This window comes from Phallusia mammillata, chromosome 4 (genome assembly GCF_965637545.1).
Source record: "Phallusia mammillata chromosome 4, kaPhaMamm4.hap1.1, whole genome shotgun sequence".
Classification (NCBI taxonomy): domain Eukaryota; kingdom Metazoa; phylum Chordata; class Ascidiacea; order Phlebobranchia; family Ascidiidae; genus Phallusia; species Phallusia mammillata.
This window is the reverse complement of record NC_137255.1, coordinates 13,381,601-13,407,509: the sequence shown is the minus strand read 5'-3', so window position 1 is coordinate 13,407,509 and position 25,909 is coordinate 13,381,601. Positions and strand designations below refer to the sequence as shown.

At 37.9% G+C, this 25,909-nt stretch overlaps 1 protein-coding gene and 1 pseudogene across 2 annotated transcripts; both read right to left on the bottom strand.

Annotated features, from left to right (window-relative positions):
• Positions 1 to 1,750: 1,750 nt before the first annotated feature.
• Positions 1,751 to 12,605, bottom strand: LOC145223480 (transient receptor potential cation channel subfamily A member 1 homolog). The gene is made up of 22 exons (XM_080089895.1): positions 12,484 to 12,605; positions 11,825 to 11,957; positions 11,454 to 11,630; positions 10,734 to 10,904; positions 10,106 to 10,307; positions 9,485 to 9,695; positions 9,002 to 9,185; positions 8,841 to 8,945; positions 8,470 to 8,705; positions 8,279 to 8,393; positions 7,869 to 8,085; positions 7,633 to 7,748; positions 7,280 to 7,399; positions 7,034 to 7,132; positions 6,732 to 6,934; positions 6,549 to 6,663; positions 6,326 to 6,460; positions 3,434 to 3,634; positions 3,088 to 3,282; positions 2,453 to 2,521; positions 2,209 to 2,388; positions 1,751 to 1,949 (listed from the first exon to the last, which is right to left on the bottom strand). Exons 1-22 carry the CDS (start codon positions 12,603 to 12,605, stop codon positions 1,839 to 1,841), a joined length of 3,417 nt encoding a protein of 1,138 aa, XP_079946021.1. The 3' UTR covers positions 1,751 to 1,838.
• Positions 12,606 to 13,530: 925 nt separating this feature from the next.
• LOC145224296 (transient receptor potential cation channel subfamily A member 1 homolog) lies at positions 13,531 to 24,142 on the bottom strand (annotated as a pseudogene). Its single transcript, XR_013859606.1, has 24 exons — positions 22,319 to 24,142; positions 22,167 to 22,226; positions 21,433 to 21,557; positions 21,223 to 21,343; positions 20,128 to 20,292; positions 19,890 to 20,060; positions 19,604 to 19,802; positions 19,296 to 19,503; positions 19,028 to 19,211; positions 18,378 to 18,485; positions 18,075 to 18,310; positions 17,442 to 17,556; positions 17,057 to 17,270; positions 16,677 to 16,792; positions 16,468 to 16,590; positions 16,262 to 16,408; positions 15,826 to 16,042; positions 15,649 to 15,763; positions 15,448 to 15,582; positions 14,939 to 15,139; positions 14,673 to 14,867; positions 14,455 to 14,523; positions 14,143 to 14,322; positions 13,531 to 13,912 (listed from the first exon to the last, which is right to left on the bottom strand). The product of XR_013859606.1 is annotated as a transient receptor potential cation channel subfamily A member 1 homolog (transcript).
• Positions 24,143 to 25,909: the final 1,767 nt, after the last annotated feature.

Below are 25,909 nucleotides of genomic sequence, written 5' to 3'. Positions count from 1 at the left end.
CAAATTAAAAAGCGAATACAATCTTATTCTTGCTTGTCTTTACTTGAAACAATGATGGACAATCACTGATAATTATAACTTATCTAAACTATTGATTGTATGTGTAAGTTATTGTCGTTTAAAAAACAATACTAAAAGATAAGCATTGACACCAATCATAGTAAGTAGGGGAATTATCGAAACTATTAAATATGCTTTCTGATACGATGCTTTACTGCATTTGTGACAAGGCATTATCATTGCAAGAACAGTAGCTGGAATTCCGCCTGCAAAACTAAATATCAGAAGGAGAACTTCTGGTATGCGAAAGAAACAGCAACAGCAATTGTTACGATTACCGCCTTCTAACCCAGACCCAGTGCAAGCAAGACATTGTCTAAAACATTGCAAAAGTTGTACTGTTGATCGTGACAACATATATAAAGATCGCATGGAATGCATTGTTCTCAAGCCCAAATAAAAGTAGACACAAGAATACTTCAAGAACTGCTGCAAAGATTCCAGTCACTAGACACAGACCTAAAATGTATAAAATAACTTTGACCGACATAACTGATGACGCAACAAATAAAACATGTAACATACCAAACGAACAACCTTCCATTTTTACTTGTTGAATAATATTCAACCACCTGTTGAATACTGAAACGAAGTAATGCAGTTGTTAACCATACATGGCAGCGAAAACGTAATCTTCAAACAGGTTGTTCCCCGTTCAGCGATCTTTGAACTGCCATTATCTTCGCGCAGCGCAGTAAGCGTAAATCATTGAACGGCGAAGCCATTTTAGGCGTCATATATATTCCTTTACGCAAACAGGCTCATTGTGTTTCGACCATGGTTTTTATCTTTCATTAGTTTTACAGTTCATAGTTAAAAAAGGTAAACAGTGATCGTTAGACCAAGCACTGCTGTTGATGATCCATCACTGAAACATTTACTGCTGTCAAGTGAAGCAGATAAATCTTTTACTGACAGTCCCTTAGGGCACAATGTTTCAGAAACTTGCCTGAAATTGACAAATACGGATTTATTAAACTGCAGAGAATAGTTTTTAATGAGCAAATTAATGTTTATTTAAAAGCATCCCAAATCTTGATAGGTAACACTATACTTGGTGACGTTTAAAAGAACACTTGCGGAGACGGTCGTTGGTGTAATTTAAACTCTTCTTTTGATGTTATTCGCCTTTTGTCTTATACTACAGCGCAGTATATCGCAAAGCTTAAAAGTTGGTGAAATAAAATTGTTACTGAAAAAAACATAAAACAGATTCGTGGCACTATATTTTAAACTGTGAGCCAGGGTTCAACTTTGATTAGTAATATGCACTGGTGATTTTTAACTGCTGTACTTGTGCATATTATTAAACAAATAGTGTTTAGACCCGCACTGCGAACTTATACGTCCACGTCGCACTAACATCCAAAAAAATCCAGAGGAAATCGATTTACAGGGAACGTTTGATAGTACGAAAAACGCGTGGCACGGAAAGATATACCGCACGATTTAAAATGAAGCTAGATCCAATCAACATAACCAAGTCATACACAATTAAATTAACCTTAGAGGAATTGCATAACTTCGTAACATACGTCCAGCTTGGTGAATCGTTTTCAACGTTGTAAGTACAATATTAAGTACTGAACTGATAATTCAAATTTTGACTCAAGCTTCCAACATCAATACAGTATTCCTGACCGATTTATTTTTTAAAAATGTTAAAATGACCACAAAGCTATAGGGAGCATATACATACATTGACTTTATGCAACACAAGTTTATACAGTTTTAGAAACAAAGCAAGTTGTGCAGCTTTGGTCACATGATCGAGCAATTCAAGTTGTAGCATCTATTTTTCCTTTGGACAAATTTGATAACGTACACATTATCTTGTTTAAATCCATCTTAAGATCCTTAATTGCCGAAGACATTGTTTCCAAATCTGACTACAAAGTAAATACAATCAGTAATTATTGTCCAAAGTTGTACAACCAATCTGAAACATGGGGATCACTTTGACAAAACCAAACCTAAACAAGCGATATTGTTTTTAAAAGGGTATCAAACTAAATTGAAAAAATGGCGGTACATTTGACGGTAAATGTTAATGGACATATCTATTGTAAAAGGAAATCAATAAGAATTCCTTGTATACTAACGACCGTTCTATAATGCAGTTATGTTGGTTATATAAAAAAGTCTTACTTCATCCGTTGTGAGAGCTTCGTTAATCTCTTTTGGTTTTAAGTTTTCCTCTCTATTAAACCAACTCAAGAAAAAACGACCTTCTTCAAATTTGTTAGGCTTCACCATTCTCTCTCGCATCATCCAGCGGCGACGCAAAAACGTTGGTGCCGCATAATTTATATCCAATATTCCCTCCACCTTTACAACAGTTATATTTTTGTCAATTGATCATATTAGATCACAATATAAACACCAAATTTACCTCGAGTGCGATCCTTCTCAGCGAAGCGTGTCTTTGCACAGCTGAAATATCATCAACGGCCAACCCAACCTAAATCATTTAAATTGTCTTATTTCACCAGAAGAATTGGTAAAATCAGTGTCATGTGCTATCTTGTCAACAACTGCCTACGTCTTGCACGTCAGAAACAACATGCTATATGAATGATATTTGTCAAAAGTTGTGATCTATAGCAGGGGTTCTTAACCAGGGGTACGTGTACCCCTTGGGGGTACGAAGCATCAAAGCAGGGGGTACGACATGCAGTGTAAAATTATATGCTATTTAGGCATATTTGTGAAGAATGCGTAACAAGTTATTTTGTTACATACAGTATCCAGAACGGGTTAGTTTTGTACTACTTACAATACTGTTTTCATACATGCATTTAACACCCAAGTTATAGATACACTGAGTTTAATTGTTACAATTTCATTTACTTCCGTCGGCCATTTTGGACAGGGGGTACAAGAAAATTTTATGAAAGTTCAAAGGGTACGAGCGCAAAAAAAGGTTAAGAAACACTGATCTATAGTGTTGCGTGAAAACTAAACGCAGCGTACCCTTTGTGCTTGCAAACAAAATATTGTCTTAATCGACGTACACAGTATTCTTACCAGCAAGTTTGTCAATAGCAGGTTCATCACAATACTAAATACGATGAAGACAAAAATGGTCGCTTCCTGATACTGGACAATCTTGGAGTAAATTGAACTTGTGAAATGGGAAAGAAATACCGTGGGGTAATTCAGCTCACCTAACATCATCGTGAACGTTTGTACGCAAGCCCAACCAGGAGTGTTGAATGCAATCTGCGTTAAATTGTAAACATGTCATTATAAAACATATATAGTGTATTGTGTTGAAGTGCAGTATATTTATGTTTCAAAACTTGTGTGAAAAAAGCAAGAGATAGTAATATTAAAACGATCCCTACATAAGATTACACTTAGACTGATTTACCTGGTTTTGTAGTAATACATAGAAGCTGAGTGAAAACGCCAACAAAAACAAGACAAATATGGCGGCGAATCTTAAGAATGTGACTCCAACTTCCCCGACCATAAATACAAAAATTCCGAGCCACTTTGAACGTCGAATATACAGTAAGAGGCTGAACCACGACAACAAAACAGCAAAGGCGCCACATTCCCATTGCCAACGCTGAAACATTTTAAATAGTTGGGGTCAGCTACAAGTTACAACCACGCGTGGTTCAAGCTGATCCTGTTTTGTTTGCAACGCTTCCACTTGTTCTGTTTACCGTGAATTATTACGATTACTTCTGGGCAGGGCCGGATTTACCAATAGGCTAGGTAGGCTGAAGCCTAGGGCCTCAACGTCCAGGGCCTCGAAATTCGGTTTCGAAGTCTGTAATTCTTTCAAAAACTTGGCAAGTTTAAACCCTACCTAAAGTATATGTATATTAAGCTTTTCAGAGTAGAAAATTCCATACACAACTGGTTTCAACCACGTTGTAAACAGTCATTATTACGTCATTTGCATCATAATAAAGGCAATTATTACGCGCATTGTGTTGGAAGTTTCGATGTTAAAGTACAGTAGTCTTCTCTGCAAAAAAAACACAGTATTGGTAGTTGACATGTTGCTGAAATAACTAATAGACATTGTGTTGCTTACTGTTAATGTGGTAAATTATACGTTTTATCAATCACAGTTTACTAATGTTATCGACTTATCTTATTAGTAGACGTCTTGCTATTGCTAACCTGCGTTTAGATCAAGCAATAATCTTATTTCATAATTTTTTGGAACCTTAAATTTATTATTAATAAAAGATTTGAAAGTGGAGCTAGCAAGCGCAAGAAAATGAAATTTGAAAATGACATGCTCTATTTGATCGCTGTAACTATTTCTTATGTCCTCGTAAATAAGCTTTACAATTTTGTAACGGTTGTTTGATCAAAGATATTAAAATTAAAAGCAAAACTGCCTCAACTAAATTTTTATTCTTTTAACTAAAATGTTGCACCTATGAATGTGGAAAATGAAAAGAACCAAGAGTTTAATACACTCATACTTTTAACATTAAGCAATGACATGCGATGTTGTTTAGAGCAGTGGTTCCCAACCTGACCTCCAAGGGGTCCGCGAGTTGGTTTTGGGGCTCTGTGGAGGCAAACATTCTTAGTACCATTAACCAACAGTACAATATTTTACGTTTCCAAACCGTTTTTACAATCTTGCATACGAGTGCAAACTGTTTATCAAACTTCTGGATAAGAAAAACTTTTTTTTGTGTGATTCTCCATTGTGACATCACAACACACAAACAATCGAACTTATAGTGCTTTGTTTCAAGCATTGCACACCAGTCCAAAAAAAGTATCTCTTTGTTGCGTTGACTGCTGCAGTACAGAAGTTTATTGAGATTTAGGGACCGTGAACGCCCAAATAGCGATAATAACGAATAACGCAGAAATCGAAAAACATAACAAGACTTATAAATAACATTATAGGGGTCCGCGGACCTATAAAATTTATGAAAGGGGACCGTGACTACAAAAAGATTGGGAACCACTGGTTTGTTAGAGAGAAATTCTGAGCTCAAAAATAGGGAGGGGCCTCAGAAATGGAATAGCCTAGGGCAGGGGTGGCCAACCCGCGGCTCGCGAGCCGCATGCGGCTCTTCGCCTGGTTATATGCGGCTCTTACGTCGTTGTCGAAGTTTGGGGCCTACTGTGTATATTTTGGTTAGTATGAGGCGATCTGGTACAAAAATCGTTGAATTTAAAGTAAAGCTTCAACAGTTTTGCTTTCAAACAAACTTACTATCGGAATGGCCACAAACCTTGCCTTAAAACTGCAACCTTTTGTGGCAAATGTCTTGATTGTGATCTCATATATTCAATTGTTGAACAATGAATGGTTGCTTATTGTTGCGTACAATGCGAATGAGACACAAAGCAACAGCAATATTTACAACAAAGTGTTCCAAGTAAAATAATAGTGCTTCAATCCGTTGGTTTTCGGGTTACGACGAACGTTGTATTTTATGGGATGTTTGTCTTGGGTTTGATTCGAGCAACTGTTGGTGGTAAATGCATTAGTGACGTCGCAATGAATTTAGTTTCGCCACTTTGCATTTTGTTAAACTCGGCGCCTACGTTTGGGGCGCATGCGCATTAGCTGAAAATACCGCAAAGTTTTTCACTAGGGAAAATCTTTTGAGTAAACAATTTTTGTCAAGTTAGCCTTCAAAATGGCAAAAACGAAAAAAAAAATGATTTAGCAATTCACCAGACATTAATCTCACCGAACGTTAGTAATAGAATGAGACAAAAAGGATGTTTTAATTTATTTGATTTTGTTTGTGAGATTCGTTGAAATGAGAGTTTTGTGTGAGAGACAGTGTTGAAAATGACTGGCCGTGGTCTGTACAAGTCCAATTGTGTCATTATTATGTTGGTGTGCGACATTTGGAATAAATCTGGCTAAGCACAAGTCTCTGTGTGTGAGGAAGGGAGAAGGCATTGAACATATCTGCGTATGTGTATAATGTGGCTCTTTGTGTTAACGCAATAAAAATATGGCTCCTAGGCTTCGACCGGTTGGCCACCCCTGGCCTAGGGCCTCTCATGGTCTAAATCCGGCCCTGCTTCTGGGCAAAATAAAGTTGAATGACTGATTGATTGAAACAGGGTTTTGTCAGAGCTTTAAAATTTTATTGGACTGCAATTGCAGGGTCCCTATAACTACACAATTTGGATCGTGGTTGCGAGCTGGAGCTGGCGAACTCGACGTGTAGGGTAAATGGTAAATTTTTACGAGTAAATTGCCCTAAGGTCACATTTTAAAACTATGAAAGCAACAGGAAAAAAAGGTTTAGCCTACCTGCCGAATTTCGGTATCATGTACACTACTTTCAAAATCGATCAACACCAGCAAAGATAGTGCATAAAGCGCAACATCCATGTAATTTATCCAATTCAAGAAAAACTTCAATCGATGGTGGATAAGTTGCGTGAACTGTAAGTACACAGTCGTTACCAAAATGAGTGGCATATTTTTCCACCTGTTATGGTTTTGTACAAACAAAAACTTAAAAAACAACTACCTTTTTAAGAAGTTGTAGAGATGAAATAGACATAATCAGAATTGTAAAAAGGTGTCGACTGGTGGAGAATTTAAGACAGTCGCTTCCCCAAACACTTTGAGCTTCGGGTCTAATCCTAAACGAACAAATTTTATTACTTGCAACAAATGTTACAAACCTAATGTTTAAAACAGAGATAAATACCTCACACACTCGGTGTTAAAAAATGTTTCATTTATGGCAAAACGTGGAGGGGTTGTCGTCATGTAAGTGTTAAATGACACAAAGTATAACAGGTAGGTGAGCAGATTTGTCCAATAAAAGTATCTGCCAAACTTTCTCCATTTGTAATTAATCCAACTTGTCACCGTTGGGTGGCGCAGCAGGCGCTCTCTCTTGGAATTCACCTAAAAGCCAAAATGACGAAATTTGCACAATAATTCATTTTTTATGTAATAATATGTCCATACCATGAATTTTAAAGGGTGGTTGTCCAAAATAATTACCGATCGTGTTGCGTAGGGTTGAGAATCTTTTGTTAACTGGCCGTTCGATCCATAGGGGTCGTCGTCCGAACAGCTTTCACACCCGGAAGCGTCGTCGCTCTGCAAATACGTCGTAATTTTGGAACTCTTAAAACTGACTTCTTTCTGGTAAATTGTTTGATTTTTTACTGACGGTCGGGGGTACCTGAGTAACATTTCGCACATACTTTGCGGTGAAAAGTTATGCTATATTTGTGCTACACTAACCTGGTGGAAGTTATTTTCCGTAATTTTGCGTTTATCTTCGTTAGTTTCTTTGTCCTCAATTATTTTTATCCAGTATGGAATTTCGTATTCATCGTCGAGTATCTCGAAGTCAAACGTAATCTATAAAAAATGCTCGTGGATAGAATCAATAATTTGCAAACTTGGGCAGCATTGCTTCAACGAAGTGAAAACCGTTTCGTCAAACAAAATTTAAAAACATACAAATCCAAAATAAATTGGCGGAACTGCCCTCAGACAGCGCATTGCGTAAAAAGGGGCTGAATGCAAAGCGAATTTACACATTGTTCCAAAAACGAGGATTAAAGTAAGCAATAACATAGTTGCAAACTTACTTCGCAGTTTTCGTCTTCCAAACCTGCTTCACTAATCACCATTGATTTGGTAAGAACAACTTCAGCGACGTCCGGCATATTTTCAACAAGTTTTCTAAACGGGGTCAATAGATAATCTAAAAAAAGTAGTTTTACATAAGTTAGTGGTTGTTCATATGTGTTGGCCTTATAATAAATATTGACATATGTGTTGGCCTTGTAATAAATATTGACCAACTTAATTATGCCATATATACCTTCATCGTCCTGACATTTGGTAGCATTACGCAACGATTCCTTCCAAGATTCATGTTTCACCAATTCATGAGCACACTCCTCATTACGGTTGTCAATAGCAACGTCCAGTGCGTTGCATCCGTCTGGCAAACGATCTTTCACGTTTGCATTGTGTTTTAAAAGCAAAGCCACCAATTTGGGTCTTCCAATTTTGCAAGCAAGAAGTAATGATGTGTGCTAGGAATAAAACAAATTGGTACGATTTTAAAGCAGTAATGCTAAAGGGGCTTTAGATAACAGTATGTCGACTAAGCCTTTATACAGGATATTTTGCATGAACTTTTTTGGCAAAAGCAGAGAGTCGCCTTGTTTCTTTCTTGCGGCAGATGGCGGCTGTACAAGAAAATTGATGCCAATATTCAGTTTTTACCCCTGATCTTGATTTGTTGAAGACAAGTTTTTCTTCTTTGTCCAGTAATACAGATGCACAATCGACCCAACCACCTATTATGCTCATATCCAATGATGTTTGGCGTTTGTCGTCACTAGAATCAGTTTGTTTAAGTTAACTTTCAATAAAATTAGAGGGCGAAGAAATTAGACATATCTAAATTTGCTTACAGGTGAAAAATATTGGCTCCAATGTCAAGTAACCCAGAAACAACTTCGGCATGACCATTTAAAGCTGCCAAGTGTAATGCGGTTCTGGAATGTTCATCTTGGTGGTTGAGAGATGGACGGTGTTTTGATACGATCTCTCTCACAACAGACAAGCGTCCATTCATTGATGCGACGAGCACCGGGGTATGTTGATTGAGGTTGCGCTTATCGAGATGCACTTCTTTAGCGAGCAATGTCTAAATTAAAATATTACACATAAAAAGTTAATCTTTAAAGACAGTAAATTTGATTTTGGCTTTTGGTCAAACCGGCTGTAAACTGTGATTCGAAAAACAAGTAAAAAAGATTTCTTTTGATGAGATACAACTTACTTGAGCGATGGAAAGCATTCCTTTTTCAGCGGCTATGTGCAAAGCAGTGTTACCATGGCGATCACATTCAGTAATCAAACTCTTTCCAACCACAGACAAAATTTCCTAAAACATATTATGTCATTTTCGATGATTTGGTACAACTGTATTTGAGTTTAAACCTGGACAGTAGCCAAATTTCCTGACTGGGTAGCCAATATTAAACAGTTGCGGCCTAATTGGTCGGTTGCCAAAAATTTGGCGCCATGTTCTAACAGACGCTTTGTCGCCCCCACGTGACCGGACTGACACGCAGTCAAAAGGGGTGTTCGTCCTTCATCATCACAGATCTCACAACTTTCGCCACTGAAAATAATGCACACGGTAAAGATATTGACTAAAAACCGTTGTTTTTTCTGACGGAAAAAATGTATATCCCATCGCATGCATTTTTGCTTTAGAAATCTGATCTGCTCAGTAAAATAAACAATTCTTCAAATAATTTAAACGCTGCAATGAATCAAAATATAAAAAAAATTACTGCCGTTTCAACACCACACAAACCTGCTGTTATTTAGTGTGGTAATGTTTTACGTAAAAGGAAATAAAGGAAAAAAAATTAACAACACCTGACGTAAAAAATGGATTTCAAGTTTTATTTTTACCTTTTTAACAAAATACTGATAATATCGGCATGATTTCTGAGAGCTGCAAAATGAAGGGAAGTTTCATTTTCTTCGGTGTGAGCATTAACAGAGGCACCGTGTTGGAGTAACATTTTTACCATTTCCAAGTTTCCCTCGTTTACGGCCAAATGCAAACATGTTTTGCCATCACTGCGACCAAGGTCGACATATTTCTGCCCGGATGCGTTTACTGACAAAGAAAAAAGGTTTATTCGCTGGTGAAAAATACCCATATTTTCCGGCAACCGCCGGTCCGTGAGAAATTTGTTACCGGGCCGTATCTTTTTACAAGAAAACATTTTGCCCATGTATCCCAGGAAAGATAAACAAATTTAAGCGTTTTTCATTGCTAATTGTTTGTTTTTTGTTGAAGGCCGGTCCGGGATAAAATTTCATTTTCAAAAACGGTCCGCAGTAAAAAAAGGTTGCCGACCCCTGTTGTAAATGACTGATTGCGTTTAAGTAAAAATGTTTAGACAATACAATTGCACATGTATAAATTATCAGTATAAATGTAATGTCCCCACATTATAAGTATCAGGCAGCTAAAAACGTTGTTCTGAATTTTATTTCGGTATACGCAAGATTTTATTTACTTACGATTTAAACAATCGGATGAAAAGTCATCGGCGTGTTGTTGGTTTGTTTTCCACGATTCAAGTATAAGTTTCACAGTTTCGCACGATCCACTTTCAATCGCAGCGTGTAGAGAAGTACACAAATCATCGTCTTTTGCTAAAAGTTGCCAAACTACTTTTTTGTGTGATAAATTTTGACAAAAATCTAAGATTCTCTCGCAGACCTGTAACAAATAGTTTTGTTACTTTAGACGTTTTATGTATTCGCAGCAACCTTACCGGGGTCCAAATAAGTCAAGTTTGATTGTTAGCCCAAAACATAAAAGTCTGCCATATAGGTCTAGCCACATGTAGAAATAAAAGGAGCGCAAATGGAAAATCAAATTAAAGTTACGATACTATATCGCAACCTTTGTATTCAGTCACTTCATAGGATTACGAGATTTATTGATGCATGCAACGACATATGTGTAAAAAGTGTTTATTCAGGATCTAATTATTTAATATCAGTTGAATATTCGATTTGATTTTACTGCTACGGATCTTGGATTGTATACATAATTAAAACCTAAAAGATTTATATTCAAAAGATTACAACAACTAATGATCATCTGGACGCTCTTAATATTAGATGGCATGATTAAGCTAACCTTGACATGGCCTCCAAATGACGCCAACATTAGTGGGGTGCAATGTTTTTCATCTTTTAGCTTGATAACATCTCCAACCCCATTGCTTGCATTTAGAATGGCACTGACGACTTGATAATGACCGTGTCTTGCGGCTTCGTGTAGTGGAGTCATTTTGCGATAGTTTAATGCCTGGTTAAAATGTTATCACATACTGGAAATAAACTTTAAGTTAAATAAAAACGTTTGAAGTAGAACCATGTACCACATTGGGGTGCGGCCAACGGTCAAACTATTTATACTTGTGATTAGTTTTGCCATTGTAATCAAAACACATTAAAATATATGACACTGTCGTACAGGGCAAGTTATTAAAAACTGTTTACCGATGTAATTCCGTGAAGATTGGTGACACGACGTATTTACAAAAACAGCAAGATCACTTTTTGCATTAAAAGGCTGATATAAACATATTAGGCAACATCGGTTCCGGCTAATGTGGTTTCCACGTAGCCTACTTGATTTGAATTGGTCTGTTTCAAAACGTCAGGTGGTGTTTTTGTTTTGGTCGTTGACAGTCCTTGCACTGACGGTAATTAGTGCGTATTTTTGAAACGGCTTCGTGGTACGCAAAAGCCTAAGTCTATTTAGATTGACCCGCGATTTGACTTAATAATATTTAGAAAAGTGAAATTATTTTCGAACTGTTAGATTAATTCTGTTTTGAAATAAACAACACACCTTCAAATTTATCCCGTCTGCTGTCAACAGTACTTGTACAGTCTGTGAATTTCCTCTCTCACACGCCAAATGAAGCGCAGTAGTTTGAAAATGGTCTTCGGCATTCACGTTCGCCCCGTTGTTCAACAAAACTTGAATGCAGCTTTCAGTTTCGCTTTCATCCAGTTTTGTTTGGCTCTAATAATTTTGAAATCACATTAAAGTTATAACACACTTTTAGATGTGGTGTAAGAGGCTTGTTGTTACAAATAGTTCCATCAGAAAACGACAAAGTGTACGAAGGTCAAACGATTTTATTAATTGGGTGTGCGCAAAATTGGGTATTACAATTTTAGGACCAATAATTGTTATTGTTTGTGCAATAAAGTCACCTGAAATGTGTTAGCGTTGGTTTCCTTGTGATTTTTTGCCGCGAAGTGCAATGCTTGTTTGCCATCTGCTGCGGCTGCGTGCACCGAGGCTCCGTATTTTATCAGTTGTTCCACCAACCTCCCGTCTCCTGATCTTAAAGTTTAATCAAACATAATTAAAACCAGTGTACCGTAACGCACCACAGAGTTAAACGCAAACGCAAAATGTTTTCTGGAGATCTAAGATACCACCGAACCAGTGTTTCGTCTCGTTAAACATGAGTGCACATTGTGGTTTATTTGGCGATGTTTGGGAAAATGCTATTTAACCTTAACAGTGAGCAACAATCAGCTGGAGTACTTTAAAGTGGTAAACCTGTTTGGAGAATATCCAGATTGACAAGTGCGCAGACACTTCCAATACTGTGGTTAGATTTTTGATCTAAAATAGTTGCTGCTCGAGAAATTAATTACAAATTAAGGAAAAAACATGACGAAGCTTATCTTACGCAAGTGATAAACCCGTAAACTTAATTGTGCTCTGGACTTTTTACAGCATTTTGTTTTCACACGCACTGATAAAAAAAACGAGTTATTCTTCCTTTTGGACAAATGTGCGTTATTTAAACAGACAAGTTTCATCCCAAGACAAATGTACACAATAAGTCATGTCGTTTTACCTAGCAGCCATATGTAGTGGTGCTAAACCCAGCTCGTCGTTGACGTGGTTGACAACCGAAGTTTCCTCCTGCAAGCTTGTTAAATATTCACTGACATTTTCTGATTTTCCATCCTGTATCATTTGCATTAACCGCAAGCTTGCCTTGGATAGTTGAATCTGGGCGCTGGCCCGTTGTTTGAAACGTTTGTGTGGAAACTTTTGAAAATTCATTGCACGTCGGTTAGATACACAAATACTGATTGGCAGCTAAACAGCCCGAACACTCTTTTTAAAAACTTTCAACTCAAGCGAATTGTGATGTCACAACCTTTTTTACCGCTTGATGATAAGCACAACAATGAAGAGCCGATCATCACGTACAGGCAGTGAACCGTAAACAAATGTCATTGAATATTACATTCTCCAATCCTGCTTTTTTCTGATGTAAGCGTTTTTTAGTGCAATAAGTAGATATGTACGGCAGTATGAAACCATGCGAAGTTAACAAGCCATCCTGTGGCTTTATACACCCTGAACTGTCTCCCTGCTGACTCACAGAAGTTCAGAATATTTTGGGCATAAATTTTTAAGCGATCTTGTTCACTGAAGCAAAAAATTGAAAGAGCATGAATGTGAATTATTGTTTGAAATATCTACTGCTATAAGTGTGTCTGGTGTGAAAACCAAACAGGGCTAGAAATGCATGAAACAGATTATGTTTGCTTTGCTTCTGTGAAAAATAAAACATATTACGCAAATGACTTACAAACGCAATGACTTACAAATTTGTGTGTTTGGCCTGACTTTCCCAATATAGTAATTTTCATGAAAACCAAATGTTTTCTGTTTTACAGTCAAAAAAATAATTGAAATAATAATTCTGCATAACTATGGGCCACATCTGTTTTACTTTGTTACAGGTGTATTGAACTATGAAATCCTAACCCTAACATGCCACTGCACGATTTGAACAAACGCCGTGACATTTTGAATAACTACTTTTTAGGATGCTCATATTTTACTGACTTGCGCTGATTGCGTTTTGTTCTAGAGCTGGCGAGCGAAATAGGCAACATTTCGGTTTTATATGTGGGTTATCCAGCGGAATATTGTACTAAACAAATCCATGCGGGTGTATGTAACGCCAAAACTGTTATTGTGGATGGATCTCTTGACAGGGTTGTGCAATATAACACAAAGAAAGCAATATTGCATGAAAACAAGACGTAAAAAGACAAATGTAAGCACAGGTTAAAAACGAAACAAAACAACATCAGACCAACATATTAGGAACTCTTGTCAACCAACTTTTTGATGTTAACCGACAGATTTTCGATTAATTGAGTGCATTCAAGCTGTTGTTGTGAAATCATTTTTATTGCTTCGGAAGCATCAACAAGCTCGTATCGAAGCTCTTTTACCTCGCTTCGAAGTTTGTCTATCTCGTTCTGAAAAAAGAGCAGTGTAACAAACTTTTTATCGTCAACGTCTAGCAATTGAGTAGTTGAGTTAACTAAGGCTTTCTAACGTTCAGAATTAAGTTTCTGTAACTTGTTTATGCGTTAAACGAGCGTTTTGTACTTTTTGTTTCGTTGAAATAAGTAAGCGAATCAGCTACTTTGTTATTGCAAGTAGCCATATAGTACTAAAGTTGTAACTGTAGTAGGAAAGCCCATACATCGGGAGGTGCAATTGTATTCCGGATATGTTTTTCCTTCATTTCTTTTTCCTCTACCAACCATCGAAGAATCGTGTTTCGTCCCTCGTATTTGTTGGGAAACACTCGGCGCTCGCGCACCACCCAGCGGCGACGTAAAATCTCTGGCATCGCGTACTCCATATCCAGCAGTCCTTCAACCTGAAGTGATACTAGTTATTGAAAGGTGAACAGACTCGGATAAGCTCCCGTCTTGAATTCAAACAATGTTATAGTTAAATTGCGACAAACAGTATAACACTAAACTGATTAAAATCAATTATTATGATTTACCTGAAGTGCCAGTCTTTGCACCAGTGCGTGATCTTGAACGGAAGTAATATCGTCAACAGCGAGACCAACCTATAAATTAAAACACACAAAAATATTTTAAATATAAAGTCCGGGAACACAATTTAAAGACCGGAGTTGCGTTATGAACATTTGATCTGGGGCCCGGCGTTAATGACGCCACGTTTCCTCCGTAATGTAAGCATAAATTTTATACTGACCAGCAAGTTTGTGAGAAGAAGACTCATGAGAACAGCAAATATGATAAAGACGATATTTGAGGAGGTGTCGTACTGCACAACATCGTGGTATTCACTGCTGGTGTAGTGCGCTAGGAATATTGAAGTGTAATCCATTTCCCCGATCATCATCACAAACGTCTTTACACAAGCCAGTGCCGGTGTGTAGAACGGGTACTACAGAAGAGTATAGATATAAAAAAACTTTGTTCGAAGGCAAGTGGTTAATGACTAAAGTTTTTCGTTACCTGGTTTTGGAGCAACACGTAAAAACTGAACGAAAATCCGAGAACAAAGAGAACGAGAACTGCAGCAAATCGTAGGAATGTGAATCCGACGCTTGTCACCATAAACACGTATATTCCTAACCAAGCAGTTCGACGTGCGTACAAGAGCAAGTTAAGCCAGGATATAAGAACTGCAAATGCACCACATTCCCACTGCCATTTCTGCACAACAAAATAGAAATAAATTAGCTCTTGGAGCAGTGCTCAGTATTCCCTTGCGTCGTGGTGAGCTAATATTGTCCACACATTATCTTGCATTCTACCGTTACGTAACAAGGCTGTAATCTTGTTGGATGAACCTTTGGGGGGAAATGGTGGTAATAAAATACTTGCTTAAAAAATAAAATTCAGGTGACTTGACATACTATTTAAGCGTTACAAACACTTTAGTAAGCTCGCAAAAAATTCGTTATACACACTCCATGATGTAATTCGTCACAAAATGTTTTTTCAGAAACTTGGAAACCAACCTCGCGTATACCAGTGTCATTGGCAAGGGGGTCAATGTCGATAAACACCAAAATGCAAAGAATGTACAAAGACAATTCAATGTAGTTTGTAAAATCCAAGAAATATTTCAACCTTTGGTGTATCATTTGAAATATCTATAAATTCGGACAATGTTGTTTATAATTGACTGCAGTGGTAAGAAACACTGTTGTACGACAAACCTCTTTCAGTAATTGTATTGAAGAAAAGGCAAGAACCAATGTTATAAAAACGTAGCGACTCGAGGACGGGCCCTGGCAATCGCTCCCCCACACATCCTGCGCTTGTGTGACAATACTGTTGAAAAAGCAAGCACGTAAAAAGTAAGTAGACGCAGGCAAAACCACAAAACGACATACGTGAGGCATTTGTTGCCTGCGCTGACTTGCTCTTCTGTTCCGGTAATGTTGACTGCAAACCGTGGAGGTGTTGTCGTCATGTAAACATTGAGTGATACAAAAAAGATCAAATAGGTCAGCACGTTTATCCAGTATATGTACCGACCGAACATGCTCCACTTTAAGTTTAACAGGCTCGATACCGATGACACAAAAGACGTTCACTCTTTGAATTGATCTACCAACAAGGTTGTTTAACTATATTTTATATTTTTATCAATACAAAAGCTTGTTTCTTTTCTCGCCAAGATCGGCCAAAAAAAAAGATAATATGGCAATTCTGTTACGCAACCCACCCAGATTAAATTTCGGAGATTACGAAAATAAATGGAATTTGTTGGATTGTGGACTTTATGAGCCTGATGGTCGGCTTTAAAACTTGCCCAAACAACCTTACCATCTTGTTTAGGATGTGATTTTCCGACAAAATCGCTCCACTTTCACTGTAGGGCTTTGCGTTTTTTTCCAACTTCCAATCTTGTGATTCAATTGTTTCGTTACGTAACTGTTTCCAATTTTCAGTGGTAGGTATAATGTATTTCATCTGAAAATATCAATTTAAACAAATTGAATTTGAAGGCCATGAATTTTTTTTCATTCTACCTCTAAACCCTCTCTTTTTCCGAGATAGTCATCGTTGGTTCCCGTTGCAAACGATTTTGAAAATGTTTGGTTCCATTTTGTCGCGTCGTATGCGTCGTCCAGAAACTCGTAATTAAAAGTTATCTGGTATAAAAAACAAACAAATGAATAAAATGAACAATTTTAAGGCTTCTGTGACTTTTAACATGGAGTTCATACTGTAAACTAACCATGTAATTCCTGTCATCAGGTCTTGCCTCGTTCATAGTCATACATTTTGTCAAAGCAAATTCAGCCACATCAGGCATGAGCTCAACTAATTTTCGCAAAGGAGTAGCAATTGTTTCTTTTTTCAAAAAAGAAGAAAGTTTACCATTAAGTTCAATTTCTTTGCTATTGTTTTCATTTAATTTTGTACTTATTACTACCCCTACTGTGGATTTTTTACTTTTTTTTACAGTCAGCGTAATTGTAAGTTATATACTTTTTACAAGTTGTTTTGCTTAAAGAAAAAAACACATTAGTTGTCGAGTTTAATTCTATTGAAAAGAACTTTCCCTTTTTACCTTAATTATTTCCTGAGATCATGGCATATAGCCAACATTATTACCTGAACCCGATTCTTTATGTGCGTTTCTGAGAGAAAAACGCCACGAATCATCCTCCAGTAAAGTTCTCGCACAATCTTCGTGATAATTATCAATGGCAATATCCAACGCGTTTCGCCCGTTCGGCAAACAACTTTTTACGTCAGCTTTTCGACTTAGCAGCAACTTTACAAGATTTGCGTTTCCTTGTTTGCAAGCTGTGTGTAATGGTGTGGCCTAAGCAGTTTAAAAAGGCGTAGCATTTTCAGGCTGTTGATAAGAATACATACTGTGCTTAACTTTAAAAAAACATACTCAATTACCATAATATTTTACACTCGCTTCTAATACACCAAACAATGTTGGTGTATTAGCCGTAACAAACTTTGCGTAAAACTATTTGCTTACCATGTCACGTGCTTTGTTATCAATGAGGCTTGGGTTTGCATCAAGCAAGACTCGTGCTGACTCTGTCCATCCTGCATTGACACAGATGTCTAGGGCTGTTCGACCTTTGCTGTCCCTGAAAGCAAACATAGCAGAAGGAGTTCCTTTTTAGATAACTTTTGGGTCATCAAAACGTGACTTGACAGTACATTGCAAACTTCAGCGTGCTACAGGCACCTGCTCAAAAATTAGGCCCAATCATCCGTTATCGCGCGATTTTTTCGCTGGGTTGTGACGTGCTTGCGTTTTATTCTTTTTTTCCTTTGTTTATCGTGCACTGTACTAGTCGCATTCAGTGTTATTTACACTGATGAAGACGACCTGACGTCGAAAAGGACGTCGAAACGTCGGAATAAAAATACATTTGCCAGAAGAGCTCTATAAACTTGATACTATGCCTGGCAGAAATAGCTTATTTAAACTTTAACGAAGTTTCAACTAAAATGCCAAAAACTGCAACACTTAATCCTAATTTTTAGAATGCAATAGTCTATGTTGTAAGTTTCGTATGTACCCAAAGCTTTGTCCAGCAGTTTTAAGCAATTTAGTTGAATAGATTACTTTTACGTGTAGCAAGAATTCGAAACTACTCACCTATCGTTACTGTTAGCTCCAAACAGCAACAATTTCTGCAGGGTTGAAGTACGCCCGTTTAAAGCCGCCAAATGGAGGGCAGTACTTGAATTTTCGTCTTGGTCGTTTAGAGACGAACGATCAGCATTTACAATCTCCTGCACCACGTTTAACTGACCGTTCAACGCAGCAATATGCAGCGGTGTTTGTTCCTTATCGTTTCGCTGGTCAAGACTTGCACCGTTGGACACAAATATCTAAACCACATAATTGCGTGTCACGCATATGTTCTGAAATTCTTGGCTTTTTGTTGCTTACACTTACCTTAACAATGCCGATTTTGCCCTGTGCGGCAGCCACATGCATTGGAGAGTTGCCTCGTCGGTCGCATTCTTGGAGCAGAGCCTTTCCGTGGGGCAAAGACATAAGTTCCTAAAATATTACCACAATGCGTTATTACCCCACAATAGAATACCCTAGAAATTGGTTGGGTATCAGCCATGCAGTCTAACTTTCCTTTAGCTATCCAGTGGTTCCCAAACTATGCGAGATGTCATTAGGTGTGCCGCAAAAAATATTGAAATTAAAATCAATCAAGTAGAGTAGTAGTACCAGGTGCTTAGACCACTAGGCCAACATGCTCCACGTCTCTGAGATGTTCAACTAGGCTATTTAACTATAAGAGTGACCTGTATAGCGGCTTTATGACCTCATAGTTAGTGCCTTTGTCAGCTAAAAAAATTATTCAAATGTTCGAAGTGCGCCAATTAATTTTTGTTTTTTCTAAAATGCGCCTTAAAAGAAAAAAGTTTGGGAACCACTGAGCTATACCGTGTCGATTTAATTGATGCGCTGACCCTTACATTCAATCCCTGTATAGGGTGTTTGTGTGATACGATCAGGCAGAACGTTTAATTAGTGTAAACTGGACGACTACCAAGTGTCCTGTAAAGCAAAAACTTTGTACAGAATACCTGCACCACTTCCGTTCTTCCGTGTTCTGCTGCAAGAAAACAACAACTTCTGTCAAGAACGTCTGTAGTTCCGATGTCAGCGCCACGATTTAGAAGCAAGCGACCTATGTCAGAATGTCCATCACGACTCGCAACCATCAATGGGGTTAAACCTTCGTTGTTCCGAGTTTCACAATTCGCGTTTCTGCCGTGGGTGATGTAAGACAAAGCGTAAGTTTAGCGATTAAGGAGTAAATAAATGACACAAAGATAAAGAGGGGAATCATACTTGTCTAAAAGAAGTTTGGTGACGTCTATGTGATTTTGATGTGCTGCAATCCACAAAGGCGTTGCTTTGCTGTTGTCTCGCGCATTCAAATCCGGTCCATGACTTAGCACTGCTTGCACTATGTCTATCACACCACACCCCGCTGCTGAATGTAAGGCAGTTTTTCCGTGACCACATTTTATATCTACATAACTTGAGAATTCCGGTCCTACAAAAAAAAATATTTTGTCCCCAAATCTTAAAAGGAACAATAAAGTAGGTTATGCGAAAGATCAGAGGTAAAATATTGTATACTGAAATTATATTACTTAATGTTCCATCGTAGCTATTTTGAATGTCTGCTGCTTGTTTTTCCCATGCACCCAACAAGTATTGAACAGCATCAAGGCATCCGCTGTCAATTGCTGCATGAAGTGGAGTTGAAAGATCATTATCCTGATCAATTAACCGGGAGAGTGAAACACCAGCATTGACTTGGCAAGCATACTTTAACAGAACCGCAGAAGCCTGTAAACATTTCTGTTTTTGATCTTTTCTAGCGAAAATGGGCGTATTCGTTCTATGCTCCATTGTGCATAGTGTGGACAAACAAACCTGGGTGAAGCCGTTACGACACGCAAGTATCAGTGGAGAGCAGCCATTTTCATCTTTGGCTTCCAACAGCTTCGAACGCGATTTTGTGTTTTCCAAAATGGTTGTTATGATTTGGACGTGACCGCGTTTCGCAGCTTCGTGCAAGGGCAAGGACGAATGATCATCTCGTGCCTGAAAAAACTTTGCTTTCTATGTGGTGTTATGGACAGCACTTGCTGGCCAACACTTTGTTTTCTACCTGTAAATCAGCTTTTCCCGTTTCTATAATCATTTTCACTGCATTGAGATGCCCTCTTTCGCTTGCATAGTGAAGAGGTGTGGATAAATAGTTGTCTTTGGCGTTGATGTCCGCACCGTTTTGTATCAAAACTTGAAGGCATGACTTGCTGGATTCGGTCGAAATCTAAAAAATGGTTTTGACATTCGCCCGTTAGGAACTACAAGAACAAATGTTTCAAACTCAAATTTACCGCAACATCTACGACAGGGCACGGCCCCTTTAGAACTTTCAACTGTTTTTTTTTAATGCGAGCCATTACAATAGTCAATAAAGGCCGCATACAAAGCCAAAAGAAAAATATCTCTATGTAACTTATGCAAATCATACGTACATCACGTACAGATCTATAAGGAATACATATTTAGATTTCAATTCACAAAATACACATATCGAACTTGCACGGAATGTTGTTTCAAATTATTTGTACAAATATCAACAATTATCAAGCACGGTGGTCCAAGCCTGGGAGCTAGAATGTCATGTCAAGGTTTGATAAGTAGTCTACTTGTCGGGGCTCAAATTGAGAGTTCCCTTATATTAAAGAGATGGCGTGGGTAATTTAATCCACCTCATGTTTTGTGACCAAAATATTTTTTCTGAAAGCACATACGCTACGATTCTTACAACTGCTTGAGTCCTTGGATTTTAGTGTATGCAACACAAGGTGCAAAAAAATCATCACGTCAGTATGCTCGAAAATATTTAAGTCGTCAGTATGCTCGAAAATGATCTTGTTCCCTTAAAATACACACATATTGACCTGCATTGATGTCGTACGACGCTTCCTTGCCATTGTCGCGAGGACTCACAGCCCATTCAGCTGAATGTTTATTTTAGAAAACGAAAGCTGGAGATATCAAATAATAGCTAATTTTGCCATTTTCCATAGCAATAGGTAGATTAGGCTTTTTACACCCACATCTGACGATACCTCAGCGACCCCATGACCTGTTTGTGACCCCACATATTGACGGTTTCGACCCCACTTGAGATCCCATTCTCCGATTCGCGAACCCCTGATTTGAGATCAAATGTACCATACTGAAAGTTTACTTTAATTGGTTGTTGGTAATGCTTCGCTGCATAATGAATCGCCTGTTTTCCATCTTCACCAACCAGTTTTATATCAGCTCCATGTTGTAATAGCTGTTCAGTGGCATAGGTGTGACCACGCCTGTTGTTTTAAAACATCGTTTTGAGCAAAATCAAATGTCGAGAAAAACGTCGTGAGCACAAGACGAGTACATAAACAACAAACTGTACCTGACAGCAACGTGCAGTGGGCCGAGAAAATCATCTTCACTCAGTTTATTAATTTCGATCCATGGTCGTTCGTACAACTGACTCAAAGCCTGATGAACTTCTTCTCTATCACCCTCCCTAAGCACCTGAAGTATAACTTCAAAACTGTACATTTCAGCAACAAAATCAAATAGCTGTATCTGGTGCTTTTGATGATTTCATAATATAGGACATTGCGACGCCAGCACGCTTGAATAGGCGTTTCTGTTTAAGCAGCCGTCGCGCAACGATGAATATAAATGCAACTATATGCCACTACGTCCAGCCTGACTTTACCTACTTTATTACGGTTTTTTACTGATCTTAGCTTCTCATCATTTACATTTACTCGTTTACAACGTAACAAAAGTCAATTTTGATTATGTAATTAGACTTAGAGTAAGTTGAAGGCATGTGCGTTTGTCTTCCAAGAAAGTTTTTTAACATGAACTTATCAGACTTGTTTGAATGAAAAAACGGTTTAATTTGACATTCGGCACAGACCAGTTGGAATATTATTTGACAGATTTGTTTTACTTTCCTGCACTAAAGTAATGAGAAGCCGTGTTGTTTTTCATAGTATTTCGGAAATAAAAACAAACAAATACCCACTTTGTTCTGAAAAGCATGTTTCAATTACAATAAAGCAGCCATATTTTAGAAGTAGGAGGAACCACGTGGGTTACATTTTTTCGACTGCCCCTAACAAATCTCACCTGTTGCAAATCGATCATTCCGTGCTCGTCATTTCGGCATAGGTTTTGAAAGTGCTTCTGCTAAAACGGATAAAAACATCAGTTACAATGTATATTTCAGTAGAAAAAATGTTGTGGCAAGTGATGCATTACAACTCAACTACGTAGGATACCTTCGTTGTTTCATCTTTGTGTTTGTCTGAATCGCTTCTAGTATTTTCGAAAGAATCAATGGCAGCAATCTCGTTGTCTGCTTGATTTCCATTGGTTGAATATTTTTGCACATACTCGGACAAAAACACGGGACGTCTCAGACTCTTCCTGACCTCTTTTTTCTGAACCAGACTCATTACTGCTGAATACTTGTGGAGACGCTTGTCGAGGAGAAAGTCTTATCCGATTACGGGGATATAGAAAAACTGGAAGTAACTGGCAGTGTCAGCATTTTAAGTTGTAATCTTTGGTACTAATCGATGCTAATGGCTTTACTGCACACTTTAGTTGCCAATTAGTGGTTGTCGGCCAAGGTGAATTAACCACAACCTGATTAGTAAGCTGGCACTCGTTGCAGAATCCTAGAATCGGCAAATTACATTATTTATTAATACTAGCAGAATGATTCTTTAAAAAAGTAATTTTGCAGCGTTGTTGAAACCAAAATTGCTTCTTGTTGTTTGGAAAACTGTAGTTTAAGTTGCTAAGTAGTCGCTGCTGTGTGCTGGATTGGTACGTGCATATACTAACAACATCTAAGTTATGGAAACTAGGCATCGTATAAAAACTGATGACCACATTTTACTGTATCGAATTTGTTTTACAGCTCTCTTCGTAAAGTTTTACACTCTCTTATACTGTTGCTAACAAGTGCTGAACATCCGCTGCAAAGACTATATTTTGTTCATACACAAATCATCTACTTCCTACGCTCACCCAGTTGATAAACTGACCGATGACATTTGTTTCCCATGATAGAGAATGACATGCAAATCAACTCGTTTTGTATATATATTAGTTTGAAAATATGAGTGGGGTGGTTGTTTTAACATACAATGGCATTTGTCATGCTGAAAAGGCAGTTAATGTATAGAAGTAAGTTACTTCAATTTTTGCTGATCTTCGTCAGCACTTTGTAAAGACATAAACAAGTTGTGGTCTACAGTTAACGATAAAATGGGCGATGAACTTTCTAATTGTCAGCAATTCATATAGGAAGTCTAATTACTTTCCTGCAAAATCATTTCCCTCCCCACAATTATTCGTCAGTACACCTTCACCGACGCATGCTGGTTTCTGGCAAGGATTTTAAGGTGGCGATTAGACATAAATTTGTGGTTATGTTACAGATGTTTAAAAGCTAATCAATTACTAAACTGAGATTTAACCTAAATTGGCGATTTTGCAACATAATAAGCAAGATATGTTCGTCAGAGTCTCGCCCTTGACCTTATCTATTGCTAATCAAGTAGTCTGCGGTTTTTACTGAAATCAACTGTCTTTTCCTAAAAATTAAACCACTGGGTGGACTCATTTTTTTGTTTTTTTTGTACTCACAGCAGGGTACTTTTTTATTGTTTGCAAAAAAAAGACAAAACTTTAAATATGACTCGACATTTACTTCACTATTCGTCTTGCTCGGCGTTCTATCAATGGTCACACACAGACCGCTGAAAATAGTTCGAGCAAACAGCAAGCTTTGTTATCCCGTGGTTTGCTTTAGAAGGTGTGTCTTGAAACGTTTTCTCCATTGATATTACACTTCGATGAAAAGTTTTCGCTGTCCGAAGTCCAAATCTATCTGTTTTTCACGCCGGTTGCATTGTGCCATTGGATTTTTTCATGAGCGTTTCGATCTGACTTTACTTTATTTGCATTTGACCGAAAACTGACTTCTTGGCTGATTTGACCGAAGACTGACTTTCAATCTCCTTCGCCTGTTCCGCTGTGCAGCTGATCTGCATTCTCGTGAAACTTGAATAGCACCTTGAGTTGAATTGCGGTCAGTGCACTCATTAATCTGACGCGCGAAACAGTGTAACTGACACTTACAGTAAATTCGGAGACAAGAACTGGCCTCGCCCAATTCATCTAAAAACAAAGCTGCACTTCCGCTTGTTAATTAGAATTTGGCGTTTAGCGTAATTGGATGTCTCAAAAGCGGTTTCACTGGGGGAAAATATTTAATCCAGATTCAGATGTTATCGTTCTTAACGCGTGTAAATGACAGGGTTTTCTGGTAGGCGATGAAAGACATGCCACTTACACAATCTTTAACGACTACTTGAGATATAATGGAAATGCAATCAATTGCTTTTGGCGGGATGGTGGTTTCCGTAATTGCCGACGGTATATTGTCATCGAGGGATAATGTACATGTTTGTGACACCTGACACCCGACACCAAAATTGTCGGGTGGAACAAAATAACCATCAATTACACGTTATAAACGGTCAACACCTCTTTTCATTGAGGATGTAAGTTTGGGGTAAACGCGATCTTTGTAACAAGGGTAAAATTTTGGAACTAGCTCAAGGCTGAAAACAAAGTGCCATATTTCTGTTTGCCCAAACAACGTTATGAAAAAACAACATACAGGAGACAAAATTGTACATAAGGGAGTGTTGTAAATTGCGTTTAACACCGGTACAGTTTCAGGCAAGCGCGCTAATGGAAATTAGTTTTATATCGGCACACCCTTAATCCCACCACATCGTAGCAATATTTGCACTATCAATCAACCGATTTAAGACCGATGTACTACGTCAGTGAGCTGTTTGCTTGTTAACGTCAGATAGCAACAGACAAAGCACAATTACAAATGGCCTAGCCAATTTCGACGGCACCCACTCATCCCGAAAATAGGTTCCACGATTGGAGACGAAGAAAGCAGTATGACGTCACAAGTGGGTTGCTAAAGACGACGGGGTACACAATCCTTTTGAAGTGCTCATTTGGAAGTCGCCGCGTTGTGAAAAATCGGTAGCACTTGTGAATTAAAATGCTTAACTCGGCAATGAATAGAATTAGGTATCACGCCCTTCTTCTATTGAAAAGAGCGGGTGTGGTCATTGTGGTTTCTCACAGGTCGCGTTTTACAAGGGAACCATTATTTATAACTTGGTGCGCGGCCTTTCGTGGGAAATTTGTGCTAAAACGCATTTTGCTAAGGCACATGTGAAGGTCATTCGTAGAGACAACGATCAAGTGAGTAGCATTCTAATGTCAGCCGCAATTATCCAACACACTTCCTACGTGTAGTCGATTGTTTCTGACGTTTGGTTGGGCCCCAATATTTGTTTTGTTTTACCATTTAAACCAGTGGTTCCCAACCGGGGAGGAATTCCTCCCTCGGGAGGAATTTCATGAAAACTGAAAAAAAATTACATTGGAAATGTTACACAATATTTTTGTTTATACATTATTATGTCCATTATAATTTGAACCCGGTTCACAATGAACATCCCTAATTATAAGGTCTATTTCAAATTGCTATATTTTTTTATGTCATATTTGTTTTTTTCTTATAAGGAGGAATACACTGATTTCAACATTTATTACACCAAAAGCAAGAAATTCTGTTGCTATACGGGACATTGCATAAGTTCTGTAAAATTTTATGACTAAATTATTACATCACCTCACAACAAGTATAAAACATGTTTCGTTGTTAGGTCACACGCAGGTTACTTGCAAAATGCTTCAAGATCGAAAAAGGTATAATAATGTTGCAATATAACTAAACAAATTGTTTGTGTATACTTTACTCG